Here is an 18,952-nt window from a genome sequence, read left to right as displayed (position 1 = left end):
TGTGAACACGTTTCCCAGATGACTGTGATCAACTCACATGAGAAAGAACCTTCTATTTTACAAAAGCCACCATCACACCACACTTACGGGCAGCGTCACAAGCAGAAAAGGTGTCTTCACAGCAAGTCTGGCGAACCCACGCCTCCCTGCGTGCTGCCTACCCCATCGGCAAGGCTTGCCGTCCACTCTCATTGCCGTGTGTGATGTATGCTTGGTTGTGCCTGACTCCGCGACCCCAGGGACTGCAGCCCTCCAGGCTCTTCTGCCCATGAGATTTTCCAGGCAAGAATACTGGAGTGGGTTGTCATTTCCTACTCCAGGGATCTTCCAGCCCCAGGGGTTGAACGCACATCTTCTTCATCTCCTGCACTGGCAGGCAGATTCTTTACCACTGCCCACTCTGAAGAAGAGCCTGGGAACTTTCCCAGTGGCCCGGTGGTTAGGGTTTCACCTTCCAATGCAGGGGATGGAGTTCGATCACTGGTCCAGGAGCCAAGATCTCCCATGCCTCATGGCCAAAAAGCCAAAACATAAAACAGAAGCAATATTGTGACAAATTCAATAGAGACTTTTTAAAAAAGATTATATATAGACCAGTGATCTGGGTTGGGCGGCGGGGGGGGGGGGGGGGGGATAGAAAAAAAAAAAAAAAGAAATGCCTGGCTGGGCTGGAAGGGAGGGAGAAGGGGGTTTAAGGAGAAGTTGAAAAGCTGGACCACAGCAATGACCAGCTTCTTGAAGAGCATGTCAGCGGTGCTCTGAGGTGACACTGTCTCCCAAGTCCCTTCTGCCCAACCTCGGCGTCCCCAGGGAAGCAAGCAGGATTCAACTCCACAACGCCCGCGTCCCACCCAGCCCCTTCCCAGCACTGTTCACATGCATCCAGCCCTCGAGAGACCCCAGAACCCAGGAGAAACATGCTCATACTTTCTTGGTGGGAACTTTGATCTTCAGGAATTCCGCCTCCCGGGCCAGCACCTGCCACGGGGCGTGGATCCGGACGAAGACAGAGCCCTGGCTTTTGCTCTGGAAGGGACAAAGAAGAAGAAACAGCAGCGCTTAGGAGGTCATAGCTTACATTCCAAGCTTCCCCGATTCTTCCAAACAAGAAGCCCAGACGTGTTATTTCTTCCGTTTCTGGTTTTTGTTCTCTTTATACCTCACTGGGGGCCAGCCCCCTCCCACCCGTATCCCATTCATCGCTTCTGGCTCAGAAATGCTCTCACCCAGAGTGGGGAAGCATTCCCAAAGAGCAGTCCCTGGAGGTCTGGGGACTTGAGAGAAAAAGAGGAATTAAAACAGTTGTGTTCACAGATTTTAAATGTAAGCAATTACAGTTTTCACAGAAATCCCATTAACTACTCTTGTTGAAGTATCGCTGATTTTTAATATTGTATTAGTTTCAGGTGCTCAGCATTGTGATTCGGTCTTTTTGCAGATCATGTTCCATTACTGGTTATTACAACATAATGGGTATAATTCCCTGTGCTGAACAGTAAACGTTCATCATCTATTTTCTAACTGGGAGTTACCTCTGCTGGCTTCAGGGAACAGTCTGGAATCTGCCTCCATACTGATATTTTCCGTAAATATTAATATTTTATATTATAATTAATAATTTAATAAAATAATATTAAATTTTTATTTTTGTTCTACGATTTTGCTGTGTCACAGCCCAAGTCACAAAGTGGTTCATCTAGTCTATAAGGGACTCCCAGGTGGCTCAGTGCTAAAGAATCTGCCTGCAATGCAGGAGATTCGGGTTTGATCCCCGGTCTAGGAAGATCCCTTGGAGAGAGAAATACCCACTCCGGTATTCTTGCCTGGAGAATTTCACAGACAGGAGGAGCCTGGCTGGCTACAGTCTGTGCAGTTGCAAAGAATCAGACATTACTTAGCAACTAAACAACAACAACAAAAGCTAATGATAAAAATAATAAGTGTAAATGGTACAACTCAATATAATATCATAAAAAATAAATCATAGGCAGGATTTTGTGTGAATATGGCTGTGAATTTAGGTCCCAGGATATATCATTCTCTGAGTGTACTGATTTCACCCAAAAAATGTAAAATAAGGAAAGAAAATGCAGTGATGAATATCTGCAAACTAGGTTTTATTGACTCAGCAGCTCATTTGGCCCCAGGCAGTGTCTGCTATAAAAATCGGTCCAGTTACAACATGAAGCTATTAGTTTCTTTTCATCTACAAAGAAAACCTCAAATTTTTTCAGAACAAGGACACAAAGGGGGAAAAATAAAACACTTTCTGACATTAATATAATTCGTTTCATCACTAAAGAATGAAAAAAGACCAAAACAAGCAGGAAACAAAGGGCAAAAGCCTCATCATTGGTAAGAAGCTTCTAAAACTACCTGCAAAATCAATTACGAACACCGTGTTCACAAAAAAAGCAGCACAAGTCAACAGGGCAATTCCGCATCCAGTGACTTCTGGGAATCCCAAAGCCCCGTGAGATGCTGGTCCATGTGCCACTGACAGTTAGGACAAAGCAGCTGAGGGCAGAGTGAGGACCGGGTCCTAGCCACCGCACTCTGCAGAGAGACGAGCTCGCAGCTTTTTGGCCCATTCTCACCTGCCCCCACACACATGCTACAGGCGAAAGCAGGCTTTGCTGGTTTCCTGAGCACCTCATGAAACAGGATGCACAGAGACCAGGGCCAAAAAGGCACCAACACTGTGGGCAGCGAACGGAATGCTCCTCACAGAAAAGCAGCAACAACCCTCTGCAAAGTCATCCTCAAAGACCAGTTGGTGTTCACCAATGCAGGTCTCGGTTTAGCACTGAAGACGCCATTGGAGGCAGCCACACACACCATCCCAAGGGCTGGGCAGAGAACCAGGTGGCTGGGAGAAGACTGCCTCTCGAACCCAACTGACAGTCAGTTCACGGCCACGAGGTCATGGATTTCTGAGTTGATGAAGAAGACAAAAAGACACTTCGTGATGCTCCTAATGCAAGTGAAGACCGTCTCTCTGATTCTTAACGGCACTCAATGATCCTTTCGATCATTAAGATATCCAGAAGCTACCCCATCTTGGGGATGAAAGCTGCTGACTTCTAAGGAGGGAGACGGAAGAAGAAACCAGGATTTCACAAGAAGACAGAACTGTGGTTTGAAAGCCTTGGATGGGCTAGAGTTGACAAGTGCCTGAAAGCAACACCCATCACCAAGATGCATCTTTATTGAGTGAATTGTGTGCCTGGATGGAGCGCAGAGGTCGTGTGCTTCAGCTCACAGAATACGCACAGGGGACCATCACCTCTCTACCCTACTGTTGGAGAGGGAAAGTTCAAACAATTTGTCCAAAGTTACACAGAGAGTAGGATTTTTAGAGAAAAGGATTCGAGGGACTTCACTGGCGGTTCACTGGTTGACTCTTCAAGCTTCTATGCATGGGACTTGGGTTTGAGCCCTGATCTGAGAACTAAGATCCTGTATGCTACACAGCATGGCCAAAAATAAAGTTATATTTAAAAAAAAAAAAAAGAACCCAAATTCAGGCAGGTTATGCTCTACCTGGTGGTTTTTAGAACATCTATTGCACATAGTTAAAAACCACATCCAAGGGCTGCAAGAGAACATAAAGACATGCGTTAGACTAATATTGAATCAAAGGATGAGAGGCATCAAAGAGGCAGTCCTATGAAGAGATACAGAGTCTTTGAGACCCTAAGTGGACACAGTTCAGACAAAACCCTGGAAGTGCCTTTCAGTGAGAAATCACCCCAATTTCTCTGTCTGTCTATGACAACAATACCGGGACTGCTAGACGGAGTCATCAATTACTTGCTGCTACTTCAAATGGTAATTTAAGCTTTTCTAATTTAGTGCAAAGCAAGAGGAAGACAGAAACCATCTGTGGAGCTGACCTGAAGCCCCAGAAATGATGTTTTCAGTGAAAGATGGCAAAGGGTGCCACCATCCTTCTCTCTAAGATGAAATCATGACTATTATTGATTTTAAAATATTTGGTTTCATCTTTGTTTTCAAATTGTGGCAAACCCCTTTTTCACCTTTATCCGGAAGTGGTGCCTCAAGTGTGCACCAAATGTCCATTAAGCAGCTGCAGATGTTTGAGCAGGGTCGGGAGGGCCAGTGTCCACCTGTGATCTTAGTGGCAGACTGCTAGCTGTCCCCTGACAGCCATTCTTCTTTCCTCTATTCTTCTCTATTGATTTGGCTGCACTGGGTCTTAACTGCATCATGCGGGATCCTTCCTTGCAGTGCACAGACTCTCTAGTTGCGTGTTGGGGCCTAGTTGCTCAGCAGAATGTGGGACCTTGTTCCCAAAATGAGGCTCAGACCCTCATCTCCTGCTGGATTCTTAACCACTGAACCGTCAGGAAAGTCCTCCCTTTATTTTTTAATCAAGCACATGGCCTTCCAGAATGAAGAGAGCATCCCCTTTGAAGTTAAGTGTAACCAGAACACTAATTCCTAGCCAATGTGGTACAGGTCGGGGGTGGAGCAGTTCCTGGAAACTCCCTGCAAAGACACAAGTGGATGACTTCTGCCCCTTCATCCTCTTCCCTATCACTGGATCTACAGCCTGAAAGACAGATACAAGTGTCTTAGACCTCAAGGTCAAAGTCAAGGCCAGAAATAGCAGAGTATCAAGAGAGAAGTTGGGTCTTAACTCTGGATTGTCCCAGCCAACCTGGGCTGCCTCTGGGATTTTGATGTGAAAGGTAAATCTCCACCTTGTTGAGCCCCTGTGGTTTTAGAGGCTCCATTAGCTGCAGCCCAGCCGTATACTAAATGATGAAAATTGTCTCCCAACGTGGATGCCTTCGGCCCCTCCAGCAAAGCAAGGTGCTTCTCCATTCTACTCAAATGGAACCAGTTTCAAAGGAAAATAAAAGCTGGAATGCAGTTGCACTGGTGCTAACATCTAGTCATCATGTTTCTTTCATGCCATGCAACATTGTTACCTTATAAAAAGAGCAACACCGAGCTGATGCGAAATATTAGCTGATGTGACTAGCTATGTCTGCTGGAAAAAAAAAACAAACCATGAAAATCCCTCAGCAGAACCATCACCTAATGCAGAAGCTCTTTTTAACTAACCTAGGAATCGAAAGTTGGAGGTTAACATAGACTGAGCTTAAAAAAAAAAAAAAAAGTTCCCTGTTCTCCAGGTCCAGCTGACTTCCATTCTGCTCTGGATTTGGATTCCTTTAGGGCAGGAATCCCCAACCTCCTTGGTACCAGGGACCAGTTTCATGGAAGAAAAGTTTTCTACAGACCAGGTCAGGGGAGCAGGGGAGGCTTCAGGATGATTCAAGTGCATTACTTTTACTGTGTGCTTTATTTCTACCATTATTCCATCAGCTCCACCTCAGATCATCGGGCTTTCAGCATAGGTGTGCCTGCATGGAAAGTCACTTCAGCCGTGTCTGACTCTTTGCAACCCCATGGACTATAGCCCACCAGGCTCCTCTGTCCGTGGGATTCTCCATGCAAGAATACTGGAGTGGGTTGCCATGCCCTCCTCCAGGGCATCTCCCCAACCCAGGGGTCGAAACTGTGTCTCATAAGTCTCCTGCATTGGCAGGCAGGTTCTTAATCACTAGAGCCACCTGGGAAGCCCTCCTTCAGCATAGGATGGGAATAGAAAGAGCTTGGGCTTTGGATTCATGTAGATTAGGACCTGGATCCTGGATTTTACAGCTGTAGGGCACTGGGCAAGTCAGTCAGCCAAGAGAGCCACAGTTTCTTCATGTGAACAAGGAAGATGAGAAACACCGCAGAGCTACTAAGAGGAACTGAGGTGCTGAACGGGAGATTCCTGCTGTGAGGTCTGAATGTGAACCATTCACTAAGTGTCAGCCATTGCGAAGACTGAGGATTCACTCTTTCCAATCAAGATGACAGCTTTTTTACTGCAAGGACAGGGTCTAACACTTCATTTGTGCCCCCCAAGCACCTGGCACAGACTGGACACAGAATAGGTCCTCCCAGAGTTCTTGCAAATGATAGAATAGACCAGTAGCTCAGATGGTAAAGAATCTGCCTGCAATGCAAGTTCGATCCCTGGGTCAGGAAGATCCCCTGGAGGAGGGCATGGCAATCCACTGCAGTGTTTTGCCTGGAGAATCCCAAGGACAGAAGAGCCTGGTGGGCTACAGTCCACTGGGTCACAAACAGCCGGACATGACTGAAATGACTTACGCACTCCTGTTGGATTAAAATCCTGGTTTGCTAACTGCCTTGAAGTTCTTGTGTGTTCTCGCTCAGTCATGTCTGACTCTGCGGTTCATGGGCTATAGCCCACCAGGTTCTTCTGTCCATGTAATTTTCCAGCAAAATACTGGAGTGGATTGCCATCTTCTGCTCCAGGGAATCTTCCCAACCCAGGGATTGAACCCATATCTCTTGCATCTCCTGCACTGGCAGGTGGATTCTTTACCACTAGCGCCATGTGGGAAGCCTGCTCAAAGTTTCTTTTGTCTATAGGACTTTCAAAATGTCCCATGGACCTACGGGAATCTGCTGGTTCAAAGTATTATTCACCTCCAGAATCTGAGGACATGGTCAGAAAGCATTACTTTGTGAAACCAACCTGAAATTTAACATTAAAGTATAAGCAATTAGGCATCAGGACATATAATCCATCCCTAGAAGAGATTTCGTAAATAACTCATCACGGTGACTGGAGGAGCTCCCAAATCTCACCAGGCAACTAAAAATCAAGTTCATGTAAAATAAGCTGTAATATGTAAGTTGGTTCTGGTCATCAGAGAAAGGAGCACCAACTCACAAAAGTTTCTCTAAGGCATCCATCTTGGGGATGCACTTATCCCTGGGGTAACAAATGTGAAATACGTGACAGGGAAGGAACATCCCTCCAGCGCAACTGAAAGGTCTCATAAAACCATACAGCTCCTTTCACTGTGACTCCATTAAAAAAAAACACACACACACCAAAAATTCTGTCTCTCCAGTTCTTAGGTTTCAAGAGGAAGCACCCAAGAAAAGGCTAACCATGCTCTGGTCAGAGGAAATGGACCGTCCTCAGCCGTCACCTGACTCCTAGCTCTTTCAGTCTCTCAGTGGGTATTTTCAGCTGGTTTTCTTCACCTCCAGGTAAACCAACAGAACCCTGAGTACACAGGAGGCAAGGGCAGCTCCCCATCTTGAACCTGTGCCCTAACTCGTCTGCCAGTCTCTCCCTTCCTCCCTCTTCTTTAAAGAAGACGTGATACATATGCACAATGGAATATTACGCAGCCATTCAAAAGAATGAAAGAATGCCATTTGCAGCAACATGGATGGACCTAGAGAGGGTCACGCTGAGTAAAGCGAGTCAGACAGAGAAGGAGAAATATATGACATCCCTTATAGGTGGCGTCTAGAAAGAAAAGACACAAACGAACTTACAAAACACAGAGACTCACAGACTTAGAAAACAAACTTACGGTTACTGAGGGGGAAGGGATGGTTAGAGACTTTGGGAAGGTCATGTCCACACTGTTACATTTAAAATGGATAACTAACAAAGACCTATTGTACAGCACATGGAACTCTGCTCAATGCATGTGCCAGGCTGGATGGGAGACGGGTTTGGGGGAGAATGGATACATCTATGGACAGTGACTACAGCTATGAAATTAAAAGACACTTGCTCCTTGGAAGAAAAGCTATGACAAACCTAAACAGCATTTTTAAAAGCAAAACCATCACTTTCCCGACAAAAGTTTGTATAATCAAAGCTATGTTAATCTGTACAGATGTGACCGTTGGACCATAATGAAGGGTCGGCACCAAAGAATTGATGCCTTCAAATTATGATGCTAAAGAAGACTCTTGAGAGTCCCCTGGACTGCAAGGAGATCCAACCAGTCAATCCTAAAGGAAACCAGTCCTGAATATTCGCAGGAAGGACTGATACTGAAACTGAAGCTCCAATACTTGGGCCACCTGATGCAAAGAGCCAACTCAGTGGAAAAGATCCGGATGCTGGGAAAGACTGAGGGTAGGAGAAGCGGGTGACAGAGGATGAGCTGGTTGGATGGCATCACTGACTCAATGGACATGAATTTGAGCAAACTCTGGGAGGCAGTGAAAGACAGGGAGGCCTGGTGTGCTGCAGTCCACGGGGTCGCAAAGAGTCGGACACAACTGAGTGGCTGAACAACAACATATGTATGGCTGAGTCCCTTCACTGTTCACCTGAAATTACCTCAACATTGTTAACTGGCTATACTCCAATACAAAATAAAAAGCTTAAAGTTAAAAAAAAAATAAAGTAAATCCAACAGCAAGCAGATCTGATCACACAAGCTCTGTCTAGTAGTCCTGGTATTGCTCAAGTTTCCACCTGACCAGGAGCCCTTATACAGGCCTCTCAGGAGGGCATCTCTGTTCCTCTCGGTAGCCCCAGGTCCTCACTGCATCCACAGGTCACCACTCCCAGCCCTAGAGGTCTATTGCATCGGCATGCGTGTATCATCAGCCTGAGTGTCTCCTGATGCTCACAAAACACAGTTGAACTGAACTGGAGCTGGAGGTTCCTGGAACCTCTGTGCCTTATAGGATTGTAAGGGTGTTGCAGCATTAAGGAAAAGAATAAGAGATGCTCTGATGAATAAAGGAAGTCTTGGGTCGCTCTACTTGCCAGCCATCAGATTTCCACATGCTATTCAACACCCCTGAACTGACGCCTCAAAGCAGGGCCAACTGACGGCCATGGTGCTTTTCAGAAGACAGAACTGACTTGGCCCGAGGACTCTGGAGTTTGAAGAGCTCTCCAGCAATGCTTTACATCTTTCTCAAGTAGGGAATGAAGACCCAGGGCCCAGAAGGCTGAGTTGCTGGGTTATGGACATACAGCTAGCTAGTAGCTGGGCCAGGAATGGAGTCCAGGTCTCCCGGATCGCGGTCCATCCCTTGGTGCTTGTGGCAGCAGCACATACCCGAGGGCTCTCAGCCCACCAGGGCAGTCCAGTGTCCCTCTCCCTTCACGAGAGATTAGGTGGATAGGGAACAGGGGGCTGGGATAGGGAAATTGTGCCCCAAGCCACCTCTCTCTGGAGCTCCAGCCACCGCTCAAAACCCTCGTTAGGGACCGGAGGCCACGCACTCCTGGTGAGGTTATCCATATTGTTTATGCCTCGTTGTTGTTTTCCAGAGATTGCATGTGGCTGCACCGGACCATGTCCTCCCTCTGGAGAGACAAGAGTGAATGGGAGGCAGTCCCAGCCAAATGCTGGAAACCGATACTCCACAAGCCTCCTTCCCCTGCAGCGCGGCCAAGCCACCCCGACACTCACCCCAGACGCCTGCGTGTGCTCCAGGCCCAGCCCTGCCGTGAGAACACCAGCTGCAGTGCATCGAGGTCCCAGATCGAGGCTGCCAGGGTGGGCGGTGGGGAGACGATAGAGAGGGACCCAGGGGGGCAGACACCTCCCAGATGTCCCCCACCCAGGTCACCTCAGATCTATGAGGATCAAGGAGGGTGAGACAACCCCCCGCCAGGGGCGCCCACATTCTCAGATCACCAAGGTTGACGTCCATGCAGCTGGAGAAGTGACACCAGGCAGCCTGAGACTGTGGCCAGTGCAGGCATCATTGCAGAATAAGGAGAAGGGTGGGGTGCATGAAGAGCCAGGAGCAGGGAATGCCTCATGCCCCCTGGAGGAACATCTGGTCTACCCATGTCATTATTAAGACCAAAGACTTAACTTCCTGCAGGAACTTCCAACCCATGGTCGGGGGACAGGCTCCACCTGGGCCTCCCAAAGACACAGTGGCTTGGAATTAAGCTCAGGGAAGAACTTGCTGACTGGCAGAGGAAAGGCGAAACCCTGTTTTCCTGGGAGACCCGGAATGAGTCTCCTCTCTAACCCTCTCCTCCAGGGGCCAAGGGGAGGATGCGTGCATGATTGGTAAAGACGGAGGGCAGGGCCGATTGCCCATGAACGCTGTCCCAGGGACCATCCCCCAAAACAGCAGCAGATGACTGCTTTCATGGGAAAGGCTACCCCTAGTCCCCAAGCAAAGACTGGGAACAGTCCAGCCAGGGTCCTATGGAGATGGAAACCCAGCCACTTTTTTCTTAATTTTGTCAAAACAAAGAGCCACCACCAAAAGTTCCCGGGAGTGGGAGGTGGCCTTCCGTGCGGGGTGGACCCCTTGCATCGGCTACCAGAATGGAGAGGCGCCCAAAAGAGACGATCTCTGGACCTGGCCACACAGGATTTAATCTGTGCACTGGGACCACTGTGCTCCAGAGAGAAGCTACCTAGGAAACCTCCGTTCAAGCCCAGGTGAAGAGGAATTGGGGAGGGGGGAACCCAGCAAAAATTAAGGGGTCAGATCCTCTTTTACACCAAGGGCCAAGAAAACCATTTCCTCATCTAATCCTTTAGCTGCAGGGCACCCCAGGGCAACCCAGCACCCTGGAAGGACTGGGACCACATGAGGTGTCAGCAACAGAGTGGGCTGAGATGGGCTTCTGTCCATCTCAAAAACCCACAGAAGCAATGGGGGAAATCGTCACCCCTGCCACGGTCATGGAAAGGTCACGGGTACCAGGGTCTGAAGACTTACTGGGTCTCGGGCCCCACCTCTGTCACTTCCCAGCTGCATCACTTGGGGCTTTGTTTTTTGTTTTAAAGATTTTTCTTTTTTTTGATGTGGCTCATTTTTTAAAGTTTTCATTGAATTTGTTACAATAAGGCTTCTGTTTTATGCTTTGGGTTTGGGGGCTGGGAGGCATCTTAGGGGAATCTTAGACCCCCCCAACTAGGGATCAAACCTGTATCTCCTGCATTGGAAGGGGAAGTCTTAACCATGGGACTGCCAAGGAAGTCCCTGCCACATCATTTTCGGCAAGTCACCAAAGCACTATTAAAATAATTGTGGTGGTGGTTTAGCTGCTAAGTCGTGTCCGACTCTTGAGACCCCATGGACTGTAGCCCACCAGGCTCCTCTGTCCATGGGATTTCGCAGGCAAGATTACTGGAGTGGGTTGTCATTTCCTTCTCCAGGGCATCTTTCCAACCTATGGATAGAACTCAAGTCTCCTGCATTGCAGGCAGATTCTTTACCAACTGAGCCACCAGGGAAGCCCATTAAAATAATTGTAATGATTAATAATAATACTACCTGGAGGGCAGAAGGAAGGACTCTACAAGGGATTCATGGACCCTTCTGTGGGTGGTGGATATACTCATTATCTTGATTATATGGTAGCTTCATGGGTTTGTACATATGCCCAAAGTCAACAGATTAGATCATTTTAAATATGTACAGTTTATTATAATTAATTTTACCTCAATAAGGCTAGAAAAAAAGATATGCAAAAATGTAAAACAATGCCATACTTTCTTACAATTTTTTGCTTTGAAAAATATTATTTTTCATTAAGATGTTATTTATAACATGTTAATTATGTTTAATAAAAATATTATTTATTTATAATATGTTATATATTGTTGTTGTTTAGTCACTAAGTCATGTCTGACCCTTTGTGACCCCATGGACTGTAGCCCACCAGGCTCTGTCCATGGGATTTCCCGGGCAAGAATACTGGAATGAGTTGCCATTTCCATCTCCACGGGATCTTTGATCCCTTCTCAACCCAGGAATCGAACCCAAGTCTTCCTGAATTGCAGGTGGATTCTTTACTGCTGAGCCACCAGGGGAGCCCAAATCTGGTTAGTTTTTAATTAATAAATAGGCACTGGGCTTCCCAGGTGGCTCAGTGGTAAAGAATCTACCTGCCAATGCAGGAGATGCAAGAGATGAGGGTTTGATCCCTGGGTGCAAAAATACCCTGGAGTAGGAAATGGCGACCCAGTCCAGTATTCTTGCCTGGGAAATCCCACGGACAGAGGTGCCTGGCGGGCTCCAGCCCATGGGGTCGCAGGGTTGGAAACGGCTGAGCACATACACATACAAGATATTCAAAAGCTAGTACTGATTCCGTGATCTCTCAGAATCAAATGAGATTATACGCAGAAAAGTGTTTTGCAAACTCCAAAGTATGTATTAATATAAAAGGATTTTTAAAGAGAAAGTTCAGGGGTAGCCATTGCCAAATCTATGCCCTGGGACTCAAAGTGCAGAGAGCATCTCCTGCCCCTTGACCTCCACGGGATGCTCCCACGCTTCTCGGATCCCACTTGAGAGAAATCATATCTGAGCCCACCCACCATGGCAATAGTTCCTGGGGTGTTCAGGTAAGCCAGGAAGCCCGAGTGAAGTTAAAGGAGAGTTTTTCCCTGGGAGTTTAGAATGTGGGGATAACAGACAGAACAGAAGCCAGGAGTGAGAGACCAAATTTCTACCCAAGAAGAGGATAAAACTCCAAACGCCCAGAAGATGTTGGCAGAAAAGAGAGGGCCTCTCCCGAAACCAGCCTCCCGACACAGAGGTCCAGCCCCAAACAGAGGGGAAAAGGTCATGGATAAACCAGAGGAAAATACTGCCCTTTCTGATTCGTCACAGAACAATTCTGGACAGTCGACAATCCCCAAGTAGAATCAGATGTTGCAGACGCCAGCTCTCAGCAACCCCTCACCCCACCAGGATACTGAGAGCACGTCAAGGCCCAGAGAAATGGAAGGCAGCTGCCAGGCAGGGGGCTGGGTGGCTGATACTGATAGCTACCTTGATCAAGGATGATTGACAGGTCCTGACTGCGCTGGGACAGTCTCAGGTTATTTCTTCTGCTCCATTGTTCTATCCAGTGTGACATCTTAGTTAGTATTACCCAAAAAGTCCCAGATTGGCCAATGAATCATAGAGTCACCCTATGGATCACCAAGTTCAACAGCCATCATACCTTTGGGCAGGAAAACCCAGTATCTCTTTCCTGACCTGCATGTGATAAATGTCCCATGCAGAGAAAAGCATTTCCGGGCATTTAAAAGCCCATCACGTTACTCTAAAAAGTACCCATCTCTCTCATTATTCCTCCTAACTCAAAACTTATGTCATTTCTTGATTCAGATGCTTGTCTTCCCTCCTCCGGACACCTCTATAAAACCTTCAGACCATCAGTCATCAACTCCCCTTGTCTCCCCTCCAAAAGATGTGGCCTTGCTGTGTCTGAGCAGTGACTCACCCCTCCCTGAAGGAATAGCTCCACTGTTTCCTACAATTCAATCATCCCAGCGTATTTCAATTTAACAAGTATTTATTAGGCAACAACCGTGTGATCAGCAATGTGCTAAGAGTTAAGGGCACACGGAAGAAATATAAACTGTCATACAGCTTCCAGTCTCCTTGGAAACCAGATAAATGATATCTAACACATGAGACAAATGAATAACATCAAGACTGGGGTGATTAACGCCCAAATGGACAGGACAACTAATGAACACTCATTTGTTGGCCGTCTCCCCTTTCCCTCATCAATAATTGCCAGGTTTCAAGCCCAGAGAAATAAGCCTCCCGGTTCTCAGCTATATATTTGACTCCAACACCAATTCCAAAATCACCCCCCATCACAGTTATTGGTTCTGGAATATGTTTGTAATGCAATCGGAACCGATTAAGATATGAGGAAATGTTGGCTAGGGTTTCAGGACAAAGCGGCTTTCTCTTTCTGCCAGAACGCTGGGGAGAACAGCGGCCATCAGGGGAAGGCCTGCGTCAGCCAAGGGACCACTGAGTAGGCAGAGGATGGAATGGACTCTGCAAAAGGTTGAGCAGAAAGGTAAAGAAGTAGGGGGTCCTTGGGGACATCCTGTGAGTTGCTGGATCAATCCTCAACAGACTTACTTTCTGATTACATGAGATTATAAATTCCCTTTGTTTTGTTTTTTAAAGCAGTTGAGTTGGGTTGTCCGTTAACAGAACCAAGAGTTCTCAATGATGTACGAAACCAGTGGAAGAGCTGACTCTGGGCTGGAGGGGCCAGAAAGGAGGCCCTGGAGGACAAGGAACCGACTTCAAATATCATGACAGGATTTATATATGGTGTGGGTGGCATTAGTGACGCTGGAGAGCCAAGGGCTGAGATGCGGCCACACCATCCACTATGTTGCTGTTGCCCATGAACCTCACAACAGCGACCTTGATGGGTCAGCCCTGTGCGTTTCCCCTGGATTCATTACATCTTCAACAAGATAAACAATAACAAGTCCTCCATCAGGGAACCCCGAGAGAATGCCTCCCTCCTTCTCCTTCTCAATGGAGCTGGGAACCGCTTCCTATTTTCCAGTGAGACCAGAAGTGCAGCAGACAGGCAGTGACTGTCCACCTGCTCTGGGGTTGGGTCTAGGCCATGGTCCACAGAATGAAGGAGGAGCCTCCCAGGTGTGGCTGTGACCTCCTCTAGGCGAGAGGAGGCAGGCTTCTTGAAGGCATACTTCTTCTAGGAATCATTAGCCCTAAGTAACAGAGGTCTTACACAGGGAGGCAGGCTTTGCACAAGTACAAAGAAGCTATACAACCTTTTACAACTTAGTCAGAAGCTTTCTTCAGCCAAAGAATGATTTCTTCCAACCAAACATTGCATGGGGCTGCCCACATTGACCTCTGGAAGCCAGAGCTCCACCTGCTCACCCCGACTTGGCCCTGAAATGTTCTCTGCGTCTCTGCTCTACAAACCACAGGAGTTGTACCACCCACTTTGGAAATGGGTGTGAGCTCTTCTGTCACAATGACTGAGCAGCATCGCTACCATTTACTGAACGAAGGAGAAGGATGTCAAACATGCCTCAAGGGCCTTGGAAGTCCCACCCAAGGGCGGGGGGGGTGGGGGTGGGGAATGATCTTTCCTGAAACATAGGCTTCCCTGGTGGCTCAGAAGATAAAGTGTCTGCCTGCAATGCAGGAGACCTGGGTTCGATTCCTGGGTCGGGAAGATCCCCTGGAGAAGGAAATGGCAATGCACTCCAGTACTCTTGCCTGGAAAATTCCATGGACGAAGGAGCTGGTAGGCTACATATCATGGGATTGCAGAGTCAGGCATGACTGAGCAACTTCACTCACTCAACTCACTCCCAAAACATAAAATATTCCATCAAGAATCACTGCCCTAGGGCTCAGAGAGACTTCGAAACCAATGTGCTACCCACAGATCTTCAGACTTGACCTAAAAGCTGGAGTTAACAATGATGACACAATCCTACCTCCCTGACTCTACCTCCATCCCACCAGACTCAGCCCTGAGAGATATTCAGGTAGAATTTAGGAGAAGTCGGTTTGTGAGTACAATGTGCTCAGTCACTCAGTCATGTCTGACTCTCTGCAACCCCACGGACTGTAGCTGGCCAGGCTCCTCTGTCCATGAGATTCTCCAGGCAAGAAAACTGGAGTGGGCTGCTGTTTCCTTCTCCAGGGGATCTTCCCAACCCAGGGATCGAACCTGAGTCTCTTGCATCTCCTGCATTGGCAGGCAGATTCTTTACCATTAGGGCCACCTGGGAGGCCCTCATTTATGAGTAAAGGCTATTAAATTAACTAAAACCTAGATTTTGACCTGACAGAGATGCACTGATCAGGGACACTCAGAAAAAGTGAGAAAAAGGAACAGAGAAGTTGATCATTCTGTGGACTTCCAAAAATATCCAGAATTAACTCATCTGCCAAGGGGACCATGAAAATAATCCATCAGCCCAGTGTGGTTGGGAGGCCAGGGGATGAAGCAGATGGGGTACCTGAGAGCTGAGGGCATTAAAGGAAAAACTCAGAGAGGCTCAGCTTCAGCCCTTGGCTCTGCCATTGAGTTCCTGTGTGACCACAGAGACACGAGGTGGTTTCTCTGAGACTCAGTTTCCTTTTTGGTAAAATAGAAAAATAACAACCCAGAAGCAGCAGTAACAGTGAGCCCATGTGATACTAGTGAAGATCAGCAAGAAGAGAAAGCCCCTGCACACGGTGCCTGGCGCGGGACAAGCAGGTGCTCGAAACCAATAATAACTGGTTTCTGCAGGCAGAGTCGCCCCAGCCAAAGGAATTTGAATCGGGGGTTTGTGCAATCCTGATTCCAGCTTCCTCCCTTCTTTCCCAGAAAAACCTGGCTCCCAGGGCATTTTTTTTCTCTATATGAGGCGAGAGCCCTGTTTGGAACATGTCCTGTCTACGCAGCCAAAACAGGCTTTTCCATGGTGCGTCTCTGCACACACACCTCGAGGAACTGGCCCTGCCAGAGGCCCCTCCCCACGGCCCCAGGTCTGGAAGAAAAGGGTCATCAACCACACTAATTAAATCTGCAGATGATAACAAACCGGGTGGTGCTGCAAACAGCACCAGAGAGGATGAGGAAATAAACGAGGAGGGACCTGGGGAGTTTAGGAAATATGGGACAGGAAATAACAAAATGAGAGTCGATGCTGAAGAATGCAAGCGACGCTAACTGGGGGGAATAATCAGAAGCATGGACTCTGGCGCTAGTGGAGGGAGGGGGAGGCTGGGAAAAGGCTGAGGAGATGAAGCCTTGTGGGGGATGACAGGTGGCAAGTGGGAGAGTGGGGAACAAGAGAAGAGCTGTAGCGAGCTGGGCTCCAAGCCTGGGGGTGAGAGCTGACACAGTGTGTGCAACTGCGGCAGACCCAGGCCCTGGGCCCAGGTGGCAGGGCTGAGCCGGGCAGCCCTCTCCAAGGTGGGCCTCCATCCACACCTCCTCCAAGAAGCCCACCCAGACTACTCACCTGTCACTCATCTGTGACAAGCAGTCCCATATTTGATTGGTGGGCATCTTTCCAGGTCTGACTTCCATATTGACACCAAGCTCTCAGCTCCCAGGGGCAATGTCCCAGCTCCCAAGTTCACTAGTATGCCTAGAGGAAGTTTTCTACAGAAAGGAGGGTGACACCATCTTCAACAACACGAGAAAGAGCAGGATTTCTGTCTGCAGGTCCTTATGGGTCAAGGTCACGTCTGAGGCTTCTCCACCATCTCTACACCCTCAATGCTGGTGCGATGCTCAGGGCACGGTGCCCCTGAGCCAATGCAGGTCTGTTTAACCCGTTTTCAGGCATAACACAAACCCTAGGGTAGGTGCAAGAGGACGAAGGATGTGTCTGTGGAACACGATGTGTGTGACAGGGACTCTTCTGATGTCACCATGATGCAGGGATCCAGGATGCTCCAGGGGCCTCCCTAAGGCGCCCACCTGCTCTCAGATGAAGACCTATAACCAATAATCACAGTCCGTAATAATCGGGAGAAGAAGGTCTAACTCTTGCCGTGCAGAGAAACCTCACGGCCGCCGAGATGACCCCCAAGTCAGGCTTCCATGGAGAAGGGCAGGAGCCCCTCTAAACCCAACAACTCTTAAGAACATGTTCTCATCACACAAGTGTGCCTTAAGGGAGGAAGGAAGCTAATACCAAGCATCAGCTTGAAGCTCAGTCCCCCTTGGGACTGAGCTCCATCAGGAGCAACAGGAGGGAAAGTAAATGCTAACCATTCTGGAGAGACTCCCTGGAGAGGCCGGGATAGAGGGATTTTTCAAGTGCCTTCTACACAAAGCAGGTTTTTTCTCTTGCAGTACAGGAGACCTGGGTTCGATCCCTGGCTTGGGAAGATTCTCTGGAGGAGGGAATGGCAACCCATTCCAGTAGTCTTGCCTGGAAATTCCCATGGACAGAGGAACCTGGTGGGCTACAGTCCATGGGGTCACAAAGAGTCGGACAAGACTGAGTGACTAACACTTTCACTTTCACTTTTTCCCAGCATCCGCACCGTCCACTAGGACTGACAGGACCAACAGAGGGATGGCAGAAACCCACCGTGGGAGGGGCAAGACCCCAGGTCGCCTACAGGCCCAGCCCACTGGGAGCCCCTGGCTGGCTGGAAAGCCCAGCACAGCCCACTTAGAATCCTTCACAGACCTTGCACACAGGACGTGTCCAGGAAGCTTCATGAATGTTTCCAAGGCCAGAGAAATCTGGAGAGGGTGCATCCTCTAAGCTCCCTTATATCCATCCTACAATCCAGAATATCAGAGAAGCAGCCCAGAAACTAGTCCTGAGATATCCTATAACCAGGTCCAGGTAACTAAGATAACAGGAAAATGTGTTTTCAATCCTCCTCCTCCTGGCGGCCAGCTGTTTCCAAAAGCTCTCCACGGGCTCTTTCACACGTCCAGAGGGTCTGTGCCCTGGGCATTCACGTGGGCTGACCTACCTGTCACTGGACCCACATCCTTTCCGACTAACGGAGGCCCTGGGCTGTCCCCAGGAAGCTCACTCTGTTAGACTCTCACCCAGGGATTTCCAAGTGACAAGTCTGTCTATGACGAGGCTGTCCTTCTGAGGCACTAGAGGCCAATGAAGGTCTGATTCCACCAGATGAACTGAGATGGGGCTTTGAAGACTTAACCCCACCAGTGACTCACAGGAGACCTCGGCCCACAGGAAGGCTGATGGGGGGACATGGGAGGGGCCCCAGGGCATTTCTCAAGAGGCTCAAATCACACCACTTGGGCAGTGGCTGCACAACTCTGTACGTACAGTCCAAACCACCAGGCTCCACACTTGGGAAGGATGCACTTGACAGCTCTTAATTTTCCGAGAACCACGCTACCCAAACCTCCATTTCTGCCCACGAAGAGGGCCGTCCCTCCCAGGACTCTGGACAAGCTTCCTAACAGTCTTGATCTCAGGAAAAGGACATGGCCCTGGTCCCAGGAGGAGGCTGCTATAATGGAAAAATGCAAAAGAACAAACAAACAAAAAATACCGGGCTCCAGAATCTGACAGCTCCGTCAGATTTTTACGATCTTATATGACATTGTTTGGTGGTTACTCCTCCTCTCTGAGTGCTGATCCGTGGAATGGAGGACAGGCCGCCCTTCAGGGGTGAGGAGGTGTGGGGACGCGGTCCACGGCACCCCCGTGGCAGGTGCACGTCACATGTTCCCTTCAGTGACAAGACACTGTTTGCACTGGAGCCTTTTTCGTTTCAGTGTTTGGTGACCTGGGCTGGACACTGAGGTTCCTACAAGTGACTTATTTCCATGCTA

General features: G+C 48.5%; 1 protein-coding gene across 1 annotated transcript in view; it reads right to left on the bottom strand.

Annotated features, from left to right (window-relative positions):
- The window catches only part of ANO2 (anoctamin 2), a 357,135-nt gene that overhangs the window by 282,922 nt on the left and 55,261 nt on the right, over positions 1–18,952 (bottom strand). Inside the window, exon 4 of the mRNA XM_069582006.1 lies at positions 928–1,026. Coding sequence (XP_069438107.1) covers positions 928–1,026 — 99 coding nt within the window. The remainder of the gene's footprint in view (positions 1–927; positions 1,027–18,952) is intronic.

The sequence above is a fragment of the Ovis canadensis genome, chromosome 3 (assembly GCF_042477335.2).
Source record: "Ovis canadensis isolate MfBH-ARS-UI-01 breed Bighorn chromosome 3, ARS-UI_OviCan_v2, whole genome shotgun sequence".
Lineage (NCBI taxonomy): Eukaryota > Metazoa > Chordata > Mammalia > Artiodactyla > Bovidae > Ovis > Ovis canadensis.
Note: the sequence above shows the minus strand (reverse complement) of the source record. Positions and strands in the feature narration are given on the sequence as shown.